The 21,360-nt window shown below is 41.7% G+C and overlaps 1 protein-coding gene across 1 annotated transcript; it reads right to left on the bottom strand.

Moving 5' to 3' along the window:
* Positions 1-2,364: 2,364 nt before the first annotated feature.
* On the bottom strand, positions 2,365-21,116 carry STIL (STIL centriolar assembly protein). Its single transcript, XM_033067984.1, has 16 exons — positions 20,963-21,116; positions 19,805-19,912; positions 19,374-19,489; positions 19,064-19,251; positions 17,848-18,095; positions 16,933-17,016; positions 16,733-16,819; positions 14,949-15,096; positions 13,730-13,839; positions 12,843-12,957; positions 11,034-12,086; positions 9,586-9,748; positions 8,626-8,851; positions 6,558-6,750; positions 5,703-5,956; positions 2,365-3,879 (listed from the first exon to the last, which is right to left on the bottom strand). Exons 2-16 carry the CDS (start codon positions 19,894-19,896, stop codon positions 3,060-3,062), a joined length of 3,897 nt encoding a protein of 1,298 aa, XP_032923875.1. The 5' UTR covers positions 19,897-19,912; positions 20,963-21,116; the 3' UTR covers positions 2,365-3,059.
* Between the last annotated feature and the right edge of the window lie 244 nt (positions 21,117-21,360).

The raw sequence follows: 21,360 nt of genomic DNA, 5'->3' as shown, positions 1-21,360 counted from the left end.
GGACGGCAGCGGGCGGTGCGGGGGTCGCGGTGCCCTGCGCGGGGATCGCAAAGAGACGGGACGCGTGAAAAGCCCCCCGAAATACCAGAGGCTCCCGGCATGGGAAGGGAGAGGCAGGAGCCGCTGGAGGGTCCCAGATCGGCCCCTCCGGACACCCACGGGTAGCGGCGGGGAGCGGGTTTGGACAAACCCGAAAATCAACGAAATCACCCCCGGCGCGGAGCAGGAGGAAACGGGCCCGGGCTGAGCCCCTCCCGGGACACCCCCGGTCCCCGCTGCGGGGTTTGGAGCGGGCGGCGGTCCCGGGGCTCGGGGGACAAGCGGCGGCGAGCCCCGGCCGCACCTGCCGTGGAGCGGGGACGAGCGGCGGGGCCGGGCTGCGGGGGTCGCTATTGTCTCCCCGCCACCTGCGCGCCGTCCCGCAGGGGGAAATGCCGGAGCTGTTATTCTTCCTTTCACTCCTTCCCGCTCTGGACGCGGCCGTGGGAGAGGTTTCCACAAGCCGGGGCCGTGTCCCGGGCGGCAGAGCCCGCACGATGCCGGCAGCAGCGTGGGGCGGCGGGGCAGGGGCGGTCACGACGCGCCGGAGAGCCCGCCGTGCCTCCCGCCAGGAAACACGACCATGTTCGAGCCGGCTCCTCTCACCAACAGGAAGCGTTAAAGATAGAACAGCCGGGGCTGGGCGGGGGAGATTAGGAAGCCGAGCATCTTCTGAGCACCGAGGGCTCTGCGGGGCCATTCCCAGCCGTGCCTGTGCCCGCCGCGGTGGGAGCCGGGGCCCACCCCCGGCCCGCATTTTTGCTTTACTGAAGAGGGATCAAAGCCTTCAGTCAGGGTGGGGAAGCACCAAAATGATCCAAAGTAAAGCGGTCAGTGATGCTCCGAGCAGGCCCAGCACCTTTTCAGCTAGCACTATAAATACCTGCCCGTGATTGTAATAAATAGCTAGGAAAGATAGAAGAAAAAAACCAACCAAATAAAAAGCCCCCAAACCCAATCAATAAAGCTTTAATATTGCCCCATTTACCCATATCAGCACCTGACAAGTCAGCTCTAGAGCTTAGGCCTCAGTGTCTGTTAACAAAGCCAGACCTGGCTTTACATGTGTTTTTTTTTAAAAAAACCTCAAATTGCAGTACATGCTTCAAGGGGAAAAAAAATGTAGACATCTTGAAATTACTCAGCACACTATGAAAGGAAAACACTGCTTAAAGGGAAGGGTGTTTTTTATTGTTTTGGTCCAGTAAATTAACATTTTGCTTGCTCGGAGGTTGCTGTCCAGGATTAGATGCTTTGTGTAACTTATTATAACACCACACCCTTGTCCTGAGCTGTGTGCAAGTAGTTTGGCTTTTGTTTTCAAATTGTTTCTAGCCCTTAAGCATTTGAAGAAAGTCTTTAAAATATTAACCAATACAACTGTCATCTTCCTGTGTTTCCAGACATTTGACAATAGGAAACAAAGAACAAAACCCTACAACAATAGCTCAGAGGTATGAATTGCCTCATTCATCTCACTGGAATGTTCAAAAACATTAACTATTTTCTGACTGATTCAGCAGAAAATGTGCTGGCAGATTATAAGCTTAGGCTTGATCCAGGGGAGGATTCAGGGACTGAGAATGGTTTTATTTTTCAGCACAGCAAAGTAGCACCTTTCCTGAAAGGAAGCAAATATCCTTGTTGATGGAAGAGGCTGCGTGAGAGGAGAAATTCTGGCTTAAAAGGAGCTGCTGCCTTCCTCCTTCTGTACTGGTTTCAAAACAGCACATGGCTATCTCAGCCCTATTCTGTAATTAATGAATTAGCAATGAGTGCCCACTCAAACATACCAAGAACCTACTCTGTAGTCCTTAGGGTTTGACTGGGAAAGGCCCAGGATTGCAGTGTGGGGTGTTTTAATCTCTGGTTTAACACTCAGAACAGGAAAGGCAAGGTCAGCACCACTGGTTGAACTGCTGTTGAGACAATGCCATCACTAAAACAAAGTTTGTTCCAGTGCCTGTGAGAGAATGCTGATGCACTAAAAGGCCTGTGAGAAAACACATGGCTCCACCATCATTGCACTGGATCCCAGCAGGAATGGTGGGAATGGGAATGAATCACCACTTCCAGCCAAACTCTTCTTGTGCATCATCACAAGGTTATGGAAAAGAGCTGCTTCATTAATAGACTGGAGTGCTTGGTGACAGAATATTTGTGTTGATTCAGAACGAAGTAAATGATTATTTCTGCTTACCCCACCACCCAGTATCAGATTGCTGAGGAGCTCAGTAGCAGGTGAACCAGTGAACTTCAGGTTAACCATTCTAACAGTGATTGCAAAGCCATGTGTGTCTTAAATAAAGGCAGCACTAGACAAACTAAGATTATTTTTTTAATGGAACCTTTGAGCTTTATGAGCAGTATGCAATTTTAAATAAATAGAAAACATAGAGGTGAAAAAAAAATTACATTACAAGTTTTAAAAGTGCCAGCTTTCCCCCCTTTCCTTCAAAGATTTCATGATACAGAGAGTTATATGTGCCATTTTGGCTGAATTAAAAATAATTTTATGGAAAGTAAAGCCAAAGTTATACTTCCCTTCCCCACAGACACAACCCACACACAGTAATCCAACCATTTCAGCAAACTTCTAGTAATTAGTGCTTTAGCTCTGTTACTCCTCCTCTACCACACACATTATCAGTGGCTCACAGTTGGCACAAACATGGAAAAGTCTGTTTTTAAAAACAGAAAGACACTTAAGTAATCACCACTGTTAAAATTATATTAAAAGTACATCTTGGCTCAGAGGTTGATTCACCTTCAATATGCTTTAAAATCACACCTAACTGTAAACAAAAGTGCACACATTATGTCTATGCTGATCAGCATTGCCTCAGCCAGGCACTTTGAGGTGGTTGTCCCTGAGCTGGGCTGAAAACTCAGTTCTGCAAGTTTTACACTGCTACAACAGAGTGACCTCTTCAAAGACAGCTCAATCCGTGGTTTCCTGTCGTCTTCACAGAGAGGTCCCTCTGATTTGAAGCAGTGGTTGCAGCCATCTCAGGAGATGTTCAGAACAGCTTTGGTAATTGCCTGAGCTGTTTCACATCAAGAATGGTGCCAACAGAATTTATGCTGTTTGACTGGTTTAACATTTCAAGAGTTGGAGGATGGAGATTTCCACGGAAGGCCTGAGTATCTCCTTCATCCTTCCTGATGGGTTGTTCAGTGAATTCAACTCTCCCAGGTAACAATCTGGTTTTTAATTTTAAATCCTTTAGGAACTGCAGTGAGTTTTCATCTGCTTGATCTGTTCTGAGAGGAAAAATTTCATTTGTAATATTTTTTAACACAGGGCTGTTTAATTCTGGTGGAGGAGCATTAGTAGTCAACTCTCTGTTGTGACTTTTTAGGTGAATGGGAAGTCTTCCATCCATTCTTTTGGGTAATTCAGTCTGGTGGCTGAAGCTGTCCAATGCAGGGGTACAGTTTTTGTCTGGCATGCTTTTGCTTTTGACAGTGCCTAAATTGCCATCTTGAGGCTGCAGCTCCTCTTCATCTTCACTGCTGTCACCACCCTGTATCAGCCCATATCGCTTCATGTACTTCTTGGTTGCAAAGGACATATTGCTGGGGGAAATTAAACTCAGACCCACCATGCTCTTGTCCGTGTTTGTTTGCAGGATGTCTTGGAAGGAGAAATCTGTGGGAGGATTTTGGCCTGAGCGACTGAGAGACAGTCGGGATAACTGATTCTCACTGAGATATTTCAGTGCTATGGCATTTGCTTCCATGCTCAGATCAACAATGTTGGGACACATGCTGACATTGGCAAGTGACATGGAATTTAATCCAGGCACCACTGCTTCAGGACTTATGCACGCCAAGATGCTGAAATAAAGCATCAAAAAGTTACCTTAGCATTACAGGAAAAGCATCAATTTCACAATTCTGCTCACTGATTTCTCCTTTCTTCTGAACACAGCTCCATCAGGACTGAGATCCTAATATCTGCACATACTGAAAACCAGCTACTGACTCCCACAGTACCCAAACACTGTCAGAGGATGGATGGTTGATATTCCCTTTTCCCTCAATACACAGTACCTTCACATGAAGAACCACCCATCTCTAGCAGGTTATAGAGCTGGTTTTGGTTTTAAAGCTGGTTTGAGCTCTTGGTCTTTTCTTACAGTGAATGTGACATTGTGTATCTGATCCTCCAACTCTGAATTCTACCAGTCAGCCCAAATTTTATAGCTAGAAATAAAAGTCCCATGACTGAGACCAAGAATGTCTTTCACAATGCATGGTAATTCCAGGATTTTTACAGAAACTCTGACACAGCATCTGTTTCCAGAAGCCTACAAGGTTCTTGTTTTTGAAGTATCTTCAAATGGGAAATATTTATTTGTTCTGTTGCCTGGTGCAGCAATTTCTTGTACATATATCAAGTGCTTAAAGATTGAAAGAACAAGCTCTTGTACACCAGTAATGGTGGTAAACTACTCACACATCATATACTAGTCCACAAACCCAAGCTCCTCATATTAAGAATTAAGAGGCTTCCTATTTCACTGAGCACAAAAAATTCTGAAGGGATTCTGCCCAGGGAGAACAAACTGGCTCAGAATAACAACAACCACTTATTATGCTATGGAGCTGCACTGTTGTTTCCTTCTCTACTGAGCTGTAGACCTTTTCTCAGAATTGTTTATCAGTCTTGAAAGTGGCAGAAGGAAGAACTCCACCCCACTCCCCAAGTTTGAAGAAAAAAACCCCAAGAATTCCAGTTTTGCCTTATGGGTTCACATGTTAGCATATTATTGACATTAGAAAAACACTGACAGATTCCAGACAGGAAGGTAGTCCAGAAATTCCAGAAAAACACACAATAAAATACAAGTAAAAAGGAGAAAAAAAAAGAGGTTAGAAACCGTATGACTGGAAATAGCTTTTGACACATGGTTGAAGAGAAGATTAATTAGGAGGTGGTTAGATTTTTTGTTTACATAACAGCTACACACTAGGATCAAGAAGACAATAAGGATGAAAGTGAAGCTGTACCAGCAGTCAGCCTATGCCTACACAGCAGTCAGCCTATGCCTACACAGCTACACAATTCCTGTGCCTAAAAACCCTCCTTCAGAAGTTACTTCTCTGTTCCTTCCTCTGTTTCAACAAGGCTGTTTCCCTCCCCAGCACTTTCTCTGCTCAAGGCACAGCACCCACAATAACAAGAAGTTAGGACAGAACCAGTTTTGATTAGATACCAAAGCCACAATAACAATTTCACACATACTGGTAAAGTGCAAGACAAAGTTAAGAAGCAATGACAAAATACACAGTTGTTAATGCTCAGTCTCCCAAGTCCAGAGTTGCTCTGGAATACTTGGACACAGACCAAAGAATTGCCCATAGCTTCCTTGTTATTCTAGAGGAATTGCATGCACAATGATTCAAGAATCACCAGATGCTCTAACAGCAAGAGCTACTTGTGTTATACTTAAATAATCTGAGTTTCGATAGCAGAGCTCTTAAAACTCTCTGAAATGGCCACAGCATGAGTCAGTGTCTCAGTTTTGCAAGAAATGTAGAACAAGGTGCACCCAAATCCCAGTGGTAGTGAACAGAGTTTTCTCTTGACTCACTGAGCCAAATCTTCATTTTCAGCTGGATCTACACATCACTACTCAAAACCACCAGCATTTTACCTGGCACTCTCCACTTTGTGTGTATTTTCCTTCATACTGCCAGGTGAGTCCACTGCCACTCCCAGACTCCTCAGCTGTTTGAGTGTGGCACTAATGACACTCTCTTTGTCCACCCCTCCTGTGCCAGTCTCTGAAGCCACTTCTGCTGTATCATCAATATCCTGATATGCAGGACCATCATCAATAACAAATCCTGATTTTAAAGGCAGGTGGTCTTGCTGCTCCGAGGTCTTTAAGAGGTGGTTTACTTGGCCCTACAGAAAAAGGGAGCACATGGCAAAAACATCATACAGGGACTGTCAAATACCAAAATCCTGACTTATTCTTACACTACTTCAAATAACTTAATGGATTAATAGCTCATTCTGGCAAAAAAGACAAATTCAGATACACTTCAGTTGCAATCACTTTAACTCACAGCAGTGTAGTCAAACACTGGAAGATCTTACACTTCAAGCTTTCTATAAGAGTCTGTTCTGAATTTAAACACATCACATACTGATATTCTTCAAGATTAAAATATCTGCCCTTTAAGGCACTTGAATGTAAAATGCTGTGGTATTTTAAAGACCACTAATTTGAGAAGTTATCAGCTGACATCCTTGAATTAAAGAATTGTTATTTATTAGATAATAGAAATGACTCCATCTATGCATGAAAAAGAAGTACAAAATAACCACTTAAGCATTTAAAAAAAAAATTGAAGAACCACAAACTTGAAGCCTTCTGTAGAGCACAACGTGAATTTGAAAACCACACACAGCTTTCATTCATGCCAATACCACATCAGAACTTCAGCAGGGTGCTGCTCTGACTGTTGCAGTCAGTGCAGAGTAGAAAATGTGCATGAGTTACCAGTAAGTCCTGGTAAAGCTTCTGCTCCTCTGAGGGCTGCTGAGGCAGCAGCGAGGTGGGTGGCTCCAAGCCCTGCTCGCTTGTTGCCACCACCTGGCTCCTGGCTCCCTCCGATGGCTCTTTCTGTAAAGACACACTGCCACTTTCTTCCAAGGATGAACCACGAACAAGTGCTTGGGAAACGTTTCCAGTTCTGGAAGAGAGCACCAAGACAGCTACATACTTCCTTGAAACAGCAAAAGCATCCTTATCACTAGATGTGCTTTATTTTTTCATGAACAACAGAGGAGAAGAACAATCGAGTACAGCAAATGGATCCTAAAGAGAGTATTAGTTTTGCCTGCTGCTCAAGGCTTTGCTCCTTTCTGCAGTCACAAAAGTCATTTGAGGACTGAGGAAACAGACCTCCAAGTGTGCAAGTACAACAGCTCAACTAGTTTTTCAAAAGATTATTTCAAAGTGGAAATGGCATTTCTGGACTAGTCAAAACTCAGTGACACTCCATAACTTAAACCAGATGAAAAGAAAGTTATCAACAATTTGGAATTTATGTTTTCAGCATTTCACTTATAAGCCATTAGGAGCAAGTATCTTCTGTATTCTCTGGCACATGATTTATTCAAAAAGCTGCTTTTACCAAGTACATAACTTCTCATGGGATTCCTGTGGCAGTTTAAAAACTTCTCAAAGAGAGTTATAAGTACGCACATGCACACTGAGTATCACAAACTGAGAACAAATACCTAGTTTAAATACTTTTCAATATGACATGTGGAAGAGGAACTATAAAGGCTAAACACTAAATAAGTCATAACACAGTGCTCTGCAGCCCCCTTGGCTGGTGTGTGCATTGCTAAGCCTTTGGAGACCAGACATATCAATACTACTATCATCCCAAGAAGATCCTCAAGCAACCCTCCTCCCCCTTCCTGTTCCTCCTGAGGAGACAAGTGTAAGATAAGGGAATTTCAGAACTCAACTGATCAATTGCCTGTGTTGAAAGTGATAAGATTTAAACCACGTGACATAGCAGATAGTCAATGTAGGTTATCAGCTACTGTTACACTAGCAATTATTCATCATTCCCAAAAATGTTCCCCTCCTCCTCCTCGAAGGAATCTGGGTGATGTTCTACATTCTTACTATAAGATATTTTACAGCTATTTTACTGGGTTATGAACCCAAGTTGAAGAGAACCTTAAGATGGCATTGTCCTAAAATACAGTGTTCATAAGATTAATCTGAATCCACATTATTTCTGGTAGCAGTACATGTTTGCAGACAGTATTTCAATCAAGGACTATGAATTGTTAAGTTACAGCTCAATTGCCATAATTTTTCCCAATATGAACATTTTAGGAACCTAATTGAACTGGAAGGGTATTCCTCCTCCTTTGGCTTTTGATACTTAGGCAATATTAGACCACTAAAGTGCTAAATTGTTGAGCTATTTCCACATAGAAATAGCATCCATATAGATAATTAAAAATATTTTTAAAACCACTTCCCAAATTAGTCTGAGATTAGTCACTGCACGATAAAGAAACTGAGCTTAAAAATAATTAAATTAACAGCAGCAATATCTGCATGCACCAAACCAAAGTAATCAGACATAAAATACAGATAAATTTAGGGAACAGCCACATAATCATAAACTCCTCATCCCAAGCCCCTCAGAACAGAAAGGGTTCTGAATGCTGACAAGGAAAAGCCACTGTAGGAAAACAACAGAGCATAGCAGCACCTTTTTTCTAGTCAGGATTTAAGGTAAGAAAAGGAATGCTGCCAGCACAGTGCATGCTTTTCCAAGTGAAAGGCTTTTGCCATCAGCTGCTGCTGATAGGTAGGCAAGCTAAACCTGCATGACTGATAAATGCAGACTCTAAAGGCAGCTGTGTGTTTGTGAGCTGTACAATTCTAAGGCTAATTAAAAAATAAAGACTGGAGAGAACACCACAGCTGAGGTCAGACTATTTATAACTCCTGAAGAAAAAAATATTACAGAAGTAATAGCTTACATAAGGCAGTTCAGGACATTATGTGAGCACAGGGTGTTTCTGTTACTTACTGGGGAGTGTTCTGATTAGTTCCTTCTTCCACAAGGTGAATACTCTCCACAAAGCTGGGCATGTCAACCACCCTTAAGGAAGAAGCAATACTTGTATTACTTGCATCTTGTTCAGCATTAATTGAAATGCTTATGTCCTCCTTAGAAATCTCTCCATCTTCTTTCTTCCCTCGTGGTGTAGAGTTGTCTTGTTTTTCTGAGGTTGTATTCCAAAACAAACTAGCACCTAGGACAGAATTAGAGATTTAACTATTAAGGAAAAATCATTACTCTGAGACCCTTTGGCTTTGTATAGCTAGAAGAATAATTTTCTCCTATTTTTGTCTCTTTCACAATTTAAAAAGTGATTTACAGTTCAAATCAGCTAAAGGATGCCAAAACATCATTCAAGCCCTAGTCTCTTCCAAAGTATACTTGATGAGAAGAAATGGCTGTATTAAATAGTTTTAACACACTGATCTTGATTGAACTTTCTTGTTTGAAAGTTTCCTCCAGACTAACCACAACATTTCCATGGATGTAACAGGAACCAATATGTCAATGTGCAGCTGTACAGATACAGCTGCATAACTTGCCTAAATTAAAGCAAATACAATCTCCTCTTCATGCATGATTTACAAACATCAATAATGTATTTATTGGTATGACACAGAAGCTATTACTTTTTAAAACAGTCTATTAAAAAAGATGTGGAGTTATGTTTCAACAAGACACCATTTTAAATAGAACACCTTTCAAAAGCTGTTGGAAAAACAATTATTTCAGTGATGGCAATCAAAGACAAAAGTAACTCCAGCCTAAACTTGCAAAAAACACCTCAACAACTTAAGTGTTTTTTGGAACTAGGTGCAGTTTGCACAGCTTCAGCGTTTCTGCAAAACATTTCCTGCATGCCCAAAGACACCACAGAAACATGCAGGAAAAGTGGTGCCAGTGTGTTTTGAAAGGATGAAGCGTTACCTGTGCTCACAGCGACGCTGACACTTTTCCTCTTGTGTGCTGGTGGCGAGGTCTGTGTTTCCATGGAAACAAGGTCCCCTGGCTTCTCCTGCACCGCCAGCCTGGCTGCCACCGCCTCCGAGGAGCCCGCCTGGCGAGCCTGCGCCTCCAGCAAGCGCTGGATCTGTAACAGCCACCACAAAGTTAGGATCTGCACAGCAAAACATAAGCTATAACAGGAAAAAAAGTGAATTAATTGGGTTCTGCTAAGATCTGGATTCAAATACAGGCTGTGCTGCCACAGCAGTCTGAACGCCTTCCAGTTCTCAGCAGTGCACACAGCAGAAATCAAAACACCAATTTTGATGTTGGCAGAGCTAGCAAATAAGATCTTTAAGCACATTGGAAGAGGCAGCACCAGAACAACTTGGGTAAAGCCTATTTGCACCACACTTGCTGGAAGTATTCCCTCCCTTTCATTCACAGACAAAGCCTATTAACCGACTTACCAGCCAAGCATTTGTACGCCAACTGTCCCTACACCAACTTCGTATTAATTACAAAGCTAAGCAATTAAATGATAAAATTTAGGTTGCCAGGCAATCTTCTCTCTAGGATTTTCATCCACCCTGTTCACCGATTAGCTCGCAGCTCCAGGGGGAAACACAGTAACAGTGAAGGCTGCAGTAAGGAGGGGTTTCCCTCATGTACAACCCATGCTTTGGGAGCTTGACTTTACATACAGGAGCTGTACCAAAACAAAATTTCATCTGTAATTTTCCAGTTCAAGTACTGCAAATTTTCCTGTTTGTATGGTTCATCACTAGAAGCAAAATTTAAACTCTGGCTCCTCAGCCCCAAGTCATACCCTGCAAAATACAGGGCCTGCAGGTCAATTAAGGGGCTGGTATTTTGAAGAAACTTAACCTGGTAACAGGTTAAGGAGATAACAGAACACAGCAAGACCCCCAAAGTCCAGTTTTCTAGCACAGCAAAGACCTGATGAATCAGGAATTGCTACAGACAACTGAAGTTTTCAAAGCAACAACTCAGGGAACTGCAGGTTTGAAGGTGGAAAAAGCAACATTCTGTGCTTCATCTGTATGTTTACCATAATTCCAAAGCCTATGCAATAATTTTGTTTTACACAGACAAGCATGTAAGTAGAAAACCATTTACACAGAAAGTACATCAGTTTGCATTACAGTCCACAAAAAATAAACCTTCATGTTATGGAAATACCACAAAAATAAATACAAAATTTAATTAGATATAAGTCAAATAATTCTTAAAGGAACACCAATTGGTAGAGCTATTGAGTCCCCTCTCCATGCCCAGACTGCAGCTGGTATGACAGGCTCCCCTGTTCCAACATGGATAGACAACAGTTAATTTAATTCCTTTAGCAGGGGAACTATCAAAGCTTAATCACCGAGAGGGCAGAGGAGAAAGCTGACATTTCCACAGACCTGAGCTTGAAGTAATTTGAGTTGCCTGTCTTGCTCGGTGAGAAGCTGGTATGCATCTGGAGATAATCCCATCATTCCATTATCTGATGCTGCTGCGGGAGCAGGCGTGTGCAGGCACGGCGAGTGGGCTGCGCAGCACTGCGGACTCGAGGGGCTCCCACTCGATGGCATCCTTACTCCAGGTGATAAGCCACTGTCAAGAGAACAGCTCCCTGTTTTCCCAGGATATCTCATGTTTATAGGGCTGCTTGTGGTATATCCTGGGTTGCAGCACACATTTGGGCAAATGATATTGTGATGGAATGCCGCACAAGGATTTTGCTGAGGCATCTCCGATTGGAATTCCGTTCCGTGTTTGGGGCTCATTTTACCAATTCCTTGCCATGAGTTTATGTGATTATACTGGAGAGAAGCAGGACACTGACAGCTGCATGCTGGACAGGAAGGTGGCACTTGAACTGGCACCTGCAGGTCTGGTGGTTGCCTGCAGCTCTGTGGAGACAAAGCAGAGTTGTGAAGGACTGGCTGGGTAACAGCAGGAAGCTGCTTGGAACCAGATATTGATGCTCTCCTAACTGGAGGCTCTGCCTGTGCTGGGACACTTGCAGGATTTAGTACAGGTTTTTCCAGTGGCTTTCTGGGGTGGTGTACAGATGTATCTGGGGAAGGCCTACTACAAGGGGTTGAAGGAGAAGATGATCCTGAACTTTTTCTTGATTGAGGAGAAGCCTTCTTACACTGCACCTGCTGCTGTAGTAGAGCTTGGTTTCCTCTACAAGGCACTGAAGCAGGAATTTTCTGGTTTATAGGATTTGGTAATCGTCTCAAAGAGGGATCTCCCGTATTAGCAGGAAAGTTCTGCCTGTCTTCAGAGTGCTGGCTGGGGTGACACGCAGATCTCATGCACCACTTCTTTTTAATAGGCTGATTTGGCACTGTGGGTAGACTTTTAGCACCTGAGGTCCCCACAGGCTTAGATGATTGTCCTGATTCTGTGAAACTTCCATCCAAAATAAGTGACAGCTCTGGCACTGATGGAAAAATTCTGGTAACCTGAAGGAACAATTACACACATGTATGATAACTTTAAAATATTGTCTGCTCTCTGAATGCAAAATTTCCTCAAATAAAATATTTTCATTTAAAAACAATATATGATGATTATCAGCTCTAAACCAACCACATATTAAACAAAGACTGGAGAACCCAGAAAAAGCAGCAAGATCTCTAGGATCATTGTTAAAGGAAAAATTGCTTTCATATAGCATAACAGCCATGTCTACCAAATGAATGCTTCATCTCATTTGGGAGTACATCTCAGAGTATGGATATTGCCCTTCTAGATGTTCCTCTTACTATTCTTAGATTCAGGAGATAGCTGCAATAGAGCATGCTTTATACATAATTATCCCAACTTTCCAGATCTATGCTGTACAAGGGCTGGTATTTATTGCATTTGTACTCACTTCAGTAAAAAAAAACAGAGCAGAAGATCTTTTGGGTAAATGAAACAAAAAACCACGAGAGTTTGCTGTCTCTGTCTCACACTACAGCTCTGCCATTCAACAACAGTGAGACTCCTGAAGCAGAAGCTACTCTCTCTGCTCCCAAATCATATAGGAATTAAAGAGTCCAGAATCCTGGAAAAATGGCAGATTAACTAGAGGAGTAGGACTCTTGGTTCATTGCTTCAATTCTGTTTTCCTCTGTTAGACTTTGAGAAACTTTACACTCTCCAGTTCCCTTACAAAGGGTTTTGCTGCTAAGTGTCACATCTAAGATATCCAGAGCAACTATTTATCTAGTTACCTGTTGACTCACTGGGTGGGGACTTGGAATTGGTCTAGGGGATAAATCCTCATCTTCCACACCAGAGTCGTGATCACTTGCTGACAGCTTGCTGGGTGAAGAGCCTTGGGGAGGACTAAAACCAAAATAAATCAAAGTAAATGTCTTTGTCAGATTTGGTAGCAGTAACAAGAAATTTCATGTTTTTCAAGGTGCCATGTACATTACATCATTTTTCTAATATACAGTTGCTATCCATCTTCTCCCTGGTTAGCTGGGGAGTTCAGCCAGCAAACAGTGAAAGTACAAATGCTGCTTTTGGGCAAGAAGATAACAAACCTTCCCTCTCCACAGCATCACACAAACACACCTTTTAAATGACATTCTAACAACAAAGCACTGATTTATAGTAAAAAGATAGGAAGTGCTACAGTAAAGATTGCAGTGTTTGAAGGAAAATAAAAGCTAACTTCTAGTCATTGATAAAAATTTGATGGATAAACCAGGTTCTTAAAAGTCACTAAGTTTCAACCTATCTTGGAGCTCTGAAAAGTGGGAGGAAAAAGAGGAATTTTTCCTGACTTAAGTAGATTTCAATTAGAGATTTGCTTCAAAGGACAGATCTCACTTCAAGCTTAATACAGAGGACTAAGCCTCATCAGTGAGGAAACCTTTTTAGCAACATCCACTGTATAAATTAAAACCACCAGTATCAAGCGGGTTTTTTTGGAATACAGTCAGCTTGACCATCTTACCTGTAATATATTAACTCTAGGAATAAACAAAAGCACATACACATCTCAATGCAAGATAATATATGCACAGTTAAACTGGCACACAGCACAGATCAAAAACCTCAGCCAACAAATCATGCATTTTTCCACATAAATAGCATCTGAGAGATTTACCTTTTGATTGGAAGTTTCTTGCAAATTCTGCTGAAGAACTCCGTTTCTGCATTTTGGTTTTCTCCACTCAACTCAAACTGGACAAGACTCTTGTCTGATGGTTCAACATTCTGGAATGAAATGTTCCATATTTGTGAAGCACAAAACCTTCAAATTTCCAATCACTGAGGTACTATTCCCAAAGAAACAGCTTTAAGGACATTTATATGGTTATTTGCTGCTTGTCCTCTACTTTCAAATTTTTCACCACTACAAGGAAGCAGGCAACTTCCCTTCCTGTTTAACACTGTAAAGTAGTTGGGCTAATTATAGCCAGGAGCAGATGCTTCCTCACTCTAACTGCCCAGATACTCCTCCAGGGCTGTCACCACTACAGGAAACAGCAAACGTCCCTGCACTGTTTCACACACCACAGCTGGGCAATTCCTCGAGACCACAGAAGTGAGATTCTGTGGAGAGATCTGTTATCTTCACAAAGCTAAGCTGTCCCTAGGCTAAAGGTAGAAGGCAGCCCTGAACAAGGAAATTCAATTGGGAAGAGGATTGAGTACACAACATTCACTGCTTCTCTGACAGAGCACAGCAGCATTTACTGAGCAAATTAACAACTCAACTTCAGCTTCTGCACAAGCCTAGGAAAACACATAAGGAACTGAAATTTCCTAGAACTTCCTCAAGCCTTACTAGCTATCTCCTAGACTTGTATCATAAAATTCTTTCAGAGAGTGCCTTTGCACAAAGATAAAATTTCCATTGATAAAACTCTCATGAAATTGGTAACCTCTAAATTCCTTTTTGCATTCAACTTCAAGCAAAGCACAACACTCAGCTTTGCTCTCCAGCAAGCATCACCCAGAGCAGCTGTTAGATGTGGTCAAGGTGAACACAGCATACCAGAGTAAAAAATACTCTAGGAAGTCTGAGTCTCTGCTCATAAGGGCAGAAGGTCACCAGAAGGAAGGAACATTAACCAAGCACAACACAGCACAGGATAGTTAAAAGACAGATGCTTAATGCTACTAGAAAAGTGAGCAGTGCTGACTTTGGAAGTAACTTCTCAATTTGAGGGATAAACTGAATTACCTAGTCCCTAGGAAAAAGCAGTTTTATAGAGCAACATCACCCTCAAACACTGCACATCCATTTAGATCACATCATAATGACTGTTTTAAGGCAAATTTTCAAGTTCCACAATGCAGGAGGAAAGCAAGACACTTACTTTGAAGAGGTGAACTGTTTCATGACAAGTCAGGATCTGAAACCCCAGTTCAGTCTGCCCATGGCATGGAACACACTCATAAAACTCTGGCTCCTTGTGTGTCAATGAATACAGCACAATAAGAAAACTCCCAGATTCTGAAAAAACCCTAAAATTGAAAAAAACCCCACATCTTCAAATAACTTCAACATGAAGAAGGTCCTTAGATTTTCAATACAGTGAGCAAATTTTCACACAATTTAGCAAACTGGTGAATCACAGCATTCTGAGTGGTGCTGAGCTATAGCTAGTGCAGATGGATTTATAGCTATAGCCACATGCAAAAATCAAAGAGAAGTAGAGAAATGGGAGTAATTAATCTCCTTTGTATTTTAAACCTTTACGATCTCTTTGTACTGTGAACTCTTCCAGAAATTCATTTAAACATAACAGAGAAGAAAACATCTGTAAGAATGATATTCTGTTTTATTTTCTTTTTAGTTTTCAGTTGAAGTTGCATTGTAAAGACACTTAGTGACACTGTTATCCCTAAACATTCAAAAAATATTCATTAGGAAACTTTTTTTTTAAAAAGGAAAATTATATTGAACTTTTTTTTTCTACAATTTGAGACTAGCAAGTGACAACAATCTACATTTACCATGAGTTCAAGGATAATGACAACAATGTAGGTTTCCAGGAAAAGGTAGTACTACTTTCAGAACAGTTTTTCTTTTTATAGCACTTGTAACATGCTTGTTTGTGGGAGTTCTCATTTGTTTGCTTTTTCATTAAACAATATATGTGATTGAAAACCCAGTAGAAACAGGATGCTTGAAAAACACAATCAAGCAACTTCAAAATTATACTTACAACTTAGAGTTAAAAATGTATGATGCACAGATTAAGCAGTTAGCCTGCAGAGGTTAATACTATTTGCATGGTTCATCAAATCTCCCTAATCCACTTCCATGATGGCACCAGTGAAAGTTAATGAGAGTCAAACATCCAACTTGCCTATCTAATAATCTAATTGGTCTCTTATCTGTGTTTGGACAGATTTCAGTTGTTAAGGGAAAGAAGTCTACATCTGTTCACCAAACGTGGTTGTATTTCATAATTTAAAAATAAGTGTGGTCAATCAGAAGTGCTTATGCATACAGAATATTTTAGAGTCTCATTTACCTGAGGTGCAGTTTCAAACTATAAACACCTGAACTCTCTCCCAGCTCCATACAAATAGAACCCAGGAAATAGTACAAGTGAAAAGATACAGACAATGAGGAATGACTATCCACTAACACCACAATGAAAAAAATACCCCACAATGCAAACACTCTTAAAAAACCTGAACATTTAACAGGAAGTCATAACAGGACAGCATAGGCTGCAAATCAGTAAGCTTCAATATGTTGGTCAGGCACAAGCAGGAAGAAGAATTATCTCAAAGAAAATACCCCTAAGAAAAGCTCAAAAACAAAACCCCAGCACTGTTTAAACTACTGTTTCCTGCTTGTGGCTTCTTATTTAAACTAAAATGCAGTGACCTTAGTGATATTAATGTTTACCCTCTTCTGACTTTGAGATACCAGCTCAGCTTTCCAACATTTCAGTCCCTGAAAATTTTTGTGCAGAAGCCAAAACCATAAAGAACATTTAAACCAGACAGCCTTACCTCTATACAAGATATATATCACAGAATTTCCCCAAATATCTTTGAGCAGAGCCCATGCTGTCATGCATTTCTGTGGAATACTTTTTTAGGCAGCCAATAGCTCTATGTTTTACCTATAGAAGTGACTTGCCTTTCTTGAATTGAAGAACTGAACAAATATCGCAGGCAACAGGCCCAGACTTGAGGACTGTAGATATGAGTAACTCCACTCAGCCAACTAGAAACAAAGAAAAAATCTAATTAGAGACAGCTATGTTACCACATTTTTGCTATATAATCCCTCAGATAAATCTCAAATCAATGTGTGTATTAATCTGGATAAACACTTACACTCCAACTAACGGCAGAGCATAAGCCTTGGGATCAGACTCAAGCAGCAAAAGCAATTTCCGTGTTTGGTCCATAGTGAGGTAGCTGAAAGAAACCAAAAGTTGAGTTTGATTGTATTTTGGAAGGTAGCTTTTCAGAATAAAAAATCCTGAAGACACAAGTTTAGAAAATACTGTAAGAAAATTAATTTAATGAAATAAAAGACCAAAACTACTCTTACTCCACACACTCAACAGCAACTCCCCAGTATTTCAGCAATTCCCTGTGTATCAAAGAGTTATCAAGGACAAAATTTACTTAGTACTATCTGTAGTATTTTAGTGAATACTAGAATTAGTATTTTTAATAAATCCCAAAGTACAAGCCATGTTAAAATTGAAGAGTAACTTTCAGAGAGGTGTTAATAAAGCCCCTGTCCAAATAAAATGACATTCAGTTGCTTCAAATGATTTCCCTGATTTATCCATAGTTCATCCTACTAAATTAGCTACCAGTCAGAAGAATGATGCCCCAATACCATCTCAGAAGCACAAATTTAAAAAAAAAAAATTTGGTTTGCATTCATCTGATTTTCATTGTAGGCTAAGCACTGATGATGATTAAAAAGCTGGAAGTTGTTTATATTTATTATGTTAAAGAGAGGTGTGCTCTTCTGCCCCAGTAGGAAGATCCTTCCACTGAAGCCAGAAGCAAAAACTCCTACTCAACTCAAGTTAAGATTTTTGCTCCACCCCATTTCCTGTTTCTTTTAATAGCATTTATTATATAACTTTTAATACATTCCCAAGGCCAGAAGACATTCTAGTTATTTTACCAAAAAGCAAAGTACAGTTGACATCTCTCTACCCACCTCCTTTAGGAAAGGCAAGAAACTGACAGGCAATTTTGACAGCTTCAGCACCACCCTTTACTCACCCACATTTGTAAGTTCCTTGAACTTGTGCAATATTCATGGGACTGTTCAAATTTCTTGCTAGGGCTGTTGGAATAATTGGGACAGACTTCACAGGGGTGTACTCCAAAATATTTGCCACAGTAAGAGAAGCCCAGTGAAAATTAAAGTGGAGATTATCCAGGTTTTCTGTGAAAACAATGTGAGCTCTAACAGTGAGCAGTTTAGAAAGATCCAGAGATTCTTTACTGCACAGACTCTGCTGCAGACCCTAGAAGTAAGTAAAAAAAAAATAGTTAAATACACTACATCATTTTTATACGATTATCATGATTCAAGGTGTATTACACTAGGAACTCAAATCATTCATCACAGCTACTCTTGCAGTAGGTACTATACAAAAAGCCATTAACCCAGGTCTGCAAAATTCACTGCTCTACTTAATATAATGAATAATGAAGAATACACTTGAAAATTAGCTATGCACACCTCAGCATTGTTTTATGCTGTATTAGAAAACCTGGAGTTACTTCAGTTATATAAAAATTAGTAACAGAACTAAAAGGCTCAAGTTGATTTGTCAAAGTTTTCTTACTTGCATTCAAGAAATATGCAATTTAACATATCATCATGATAATATATTATCATATTAGGTATCATCATGAGAAAGTTCAGATGTGAAGCAGGTTTAATTTGTATTACAAAATACACACTACAACAACTACTGGGAGAAGTCTACAGCAATGAAAAGTGTATTTAGTAGATTACAGTCTACAGCAGAGCACAGCTATGGCTGCTAACCTATACAGGGCTTTACACGTTTGGGCGGGTCACTTGCCTAGCAACACTTAGCAACAACTGCCCAAATACTGCAACTGATTCATGACAGTTTTGAGGGAAGGAAAAGGTAAAAAAGCTGTTTTCTCTTGTTTAAGTAAGCTTCCTGCAATCACTTTTGTTTTGCTGGTTTGGTTGGTTAGAGCAGCTGAAAAACTTTGGTCACTCAGCAAGATTTTTGTCTAAGATTAAAGACTGTGTGATCCTTAAATACCTGTGAGGATTAACTGATTTTAACAGTTCCAATACACTTCTAAGTGACACTCAAGCAGTTCATCTTACACAACTTGTCTTGCTTCAGCTATAACCATGCTGGAAATCAAGCTCTGTGCATAGTCCCATGTCCTGCCTCGCAGACACTTCACTGTTCAAGAGACCCAAAAGTCGCTAAGAGCTGCCTACCTTGAAAGCCAAGCTGATATCTTCAACACTGTGCACTATTACATTATCTGAACAAGGCCCCCAGGCATTAACTGTACATGGAATCAAAAAGTCTCCAGGAAGGGATGCAGTTGGAATTTTGCCTGATCCACCAGCAACTTCTCGGCCAGGATCCAAACGATCAATTGTTAGCGTTATGCCTTCCTCATCTTCAAAATAAATAAACAAAGTTAGAGTCCAAAAGCAACAACTCAGCCTCCTTAACCAACCAATACTGCCTGTCCACCTCATGCAGAGGTAATTATAAATTAATTAATTAATTCTAAATTACCTTCATCTACTGCCAGGGTCCCAAGCAAAAAACAGGAAAACGATTTCTTTTCATTCTGCTTAGCATGGCGATAGGCAAGCCGCAAGGTTTTCTCCACCAGACACAGTTTGGGGTTTCTAAAAAGAGACAAGAAGCAAGTTTAAGTCACAAATTCTTTCTAATGCTTGTTTTTTAAAAGTATCCCTTACCCATATTTTAAGGAAATTTAGAGTTTCTTTAGACTGCACCTTCACTGGACTGTGTTACACAAAGGAGAGGAATGGAAACTGAAATCTTTCCAGTGAAAATCCCTGTGTGCTTATAACAAACACACTGCTTCCTTTTCCTTTAGGCCTTGTCACACAACAGAATCAAAAGACAAAGTGAGGCTTCCCATCACACAATCCATGATTTATTTTAACCTCTAGCTTCCCCACAAAGTTCATTGATACCTGTAATAGGTGATGTGTGCGCCAATGACATCGCCCATGGGGACTGGGTCCCAAAGTGCACACTTGGACAGAGGGAAACTGAAAGGGACCATCCTTCTGGGAACAAATCTGGGAGGATCACAGAGATAAAAGCAACGGATTAAGGCACATTGTTACCTTAGAATATTTAAAAGAAGGAACAAAGGCATGACACTGTAAGAAAACCAAGAAATAGGACACACAAACTGTTGGTACTTTTTTTTTTTGTTTCAAGTCCAGGACAACAAAGCAGAAACTTTGTCCTGTGAAGTTGTCAGAGTTACAAAGTCAACACAAAACCTTTATTGTCCACCTGCCCACAGTTTCTCCGTGGGACCTTGAAAGACATGTATAGCTAAATACAAGCCTGCACATAAAGCTGAAAGAAAAGCTGTTTGGATATAGTTTAGGGAAAAAAAGAATTATCATTAATTAGAAATTCCCATGGCACAAAAAAAACCCTGATTTAGCAAATTTAACACAAAATCAGCTTCCCAAAGCCCTATTTTAGTCTAAATATTTCAAGTGAGTATTCAAATCACTTAAACTTTGAAGACTTCTGAAATAAAGCCTTGGCTTAACTCAAATAGCATAGTGCAAAACTTGCAGTCAGACTTCAAAGAGACCTGAAGAAATCAGTATGCAATCACATTAACTTATTTACACGAGCAGGATTAGATTTTTTTGAGGTTCCTAAACAAAGCAACATACAGAACAACTGACAGCCCATATAATTTGGCAAACACCTCAATACCTTTTAACACATCAGCAAGAACTCTCTTTGTAGTTATCTCAAGCATGAAACCTTGCCAAGCAAAGGTGCTTCCTCTGCATCTCAACTTGCCAGGAAAAGACTTTATTTTTAAGGCAATCCTCCAAGGAACTCAGCAGCCTCTGATGCTTCCAGCAGCAGTTAATTAATTCCCCTTAAAAACCAAATGCCTAAATAAACCTCAAACTTAAGCTTGTAAAAGGGTGAAAATTTTTTAAAGCCCAAGTATTTCAACTTGACAAGCACGAAGCAGAACCCCACCCGCGCATCCTCCCCCCAGCTGTTTGCGCGCAGAGCCGCACTCGCGGAGGGGCGCGGTGTGCCCGCCGGGGCCGGGGCGGCGCGGGCCCTCCGGTGCCAGCGGGTACCTGAGATCCGCGCCGGGCCCAACGGAGTCCGGGCAGGGCCGCAGCTCTGTCCTCTGCTCTTCTCCCCCTCCCCGGCGCGGGGCCCGAGGGCTGCAGCCCCCAGCTCGGCCGGCAGCGGCCGTGAGTGAGGAGCGGCGCCGGTGACGCCGGGGACTCGGGCTCCAACTCCGGCACCGCCGCTCCCGCCGCGTCCCGCCCGCCCCGGCGCCTTCTGCGGCCCCGGCCGGCCCTCTGTCCCCGCCGGCCAATCAGAGCGCAGAGCCCGCCCCCTCCGCCCGCACCGGCCCAATCAGCGCGCGGCGGGGAACGGTTCGCTCGGCCAATCAGAGCGAGCCCCGGGGAAACCAACCGCCAGCGCGCGCGCAGGGGGTTTAAAAATGCCAGGGGGCGGGGAGCGC

Source organism: Catharus ustulatus, chromosome 9 (genome assembly GCF_009819885.2).
Source record: "Catharus ustulatus isolate bCatUst1 chromosome 9, bCatUst1.pri.v2, whole genome shotgun sequence".
NCBI lineage: Eukaryota > Metazoa > Chordata > Aves > Passeriformes > Turdidae > Catharus > Catharus ustulatus.
This window is presented reverse-complemented; position numbering and strand designations above follow the sequence as displayed.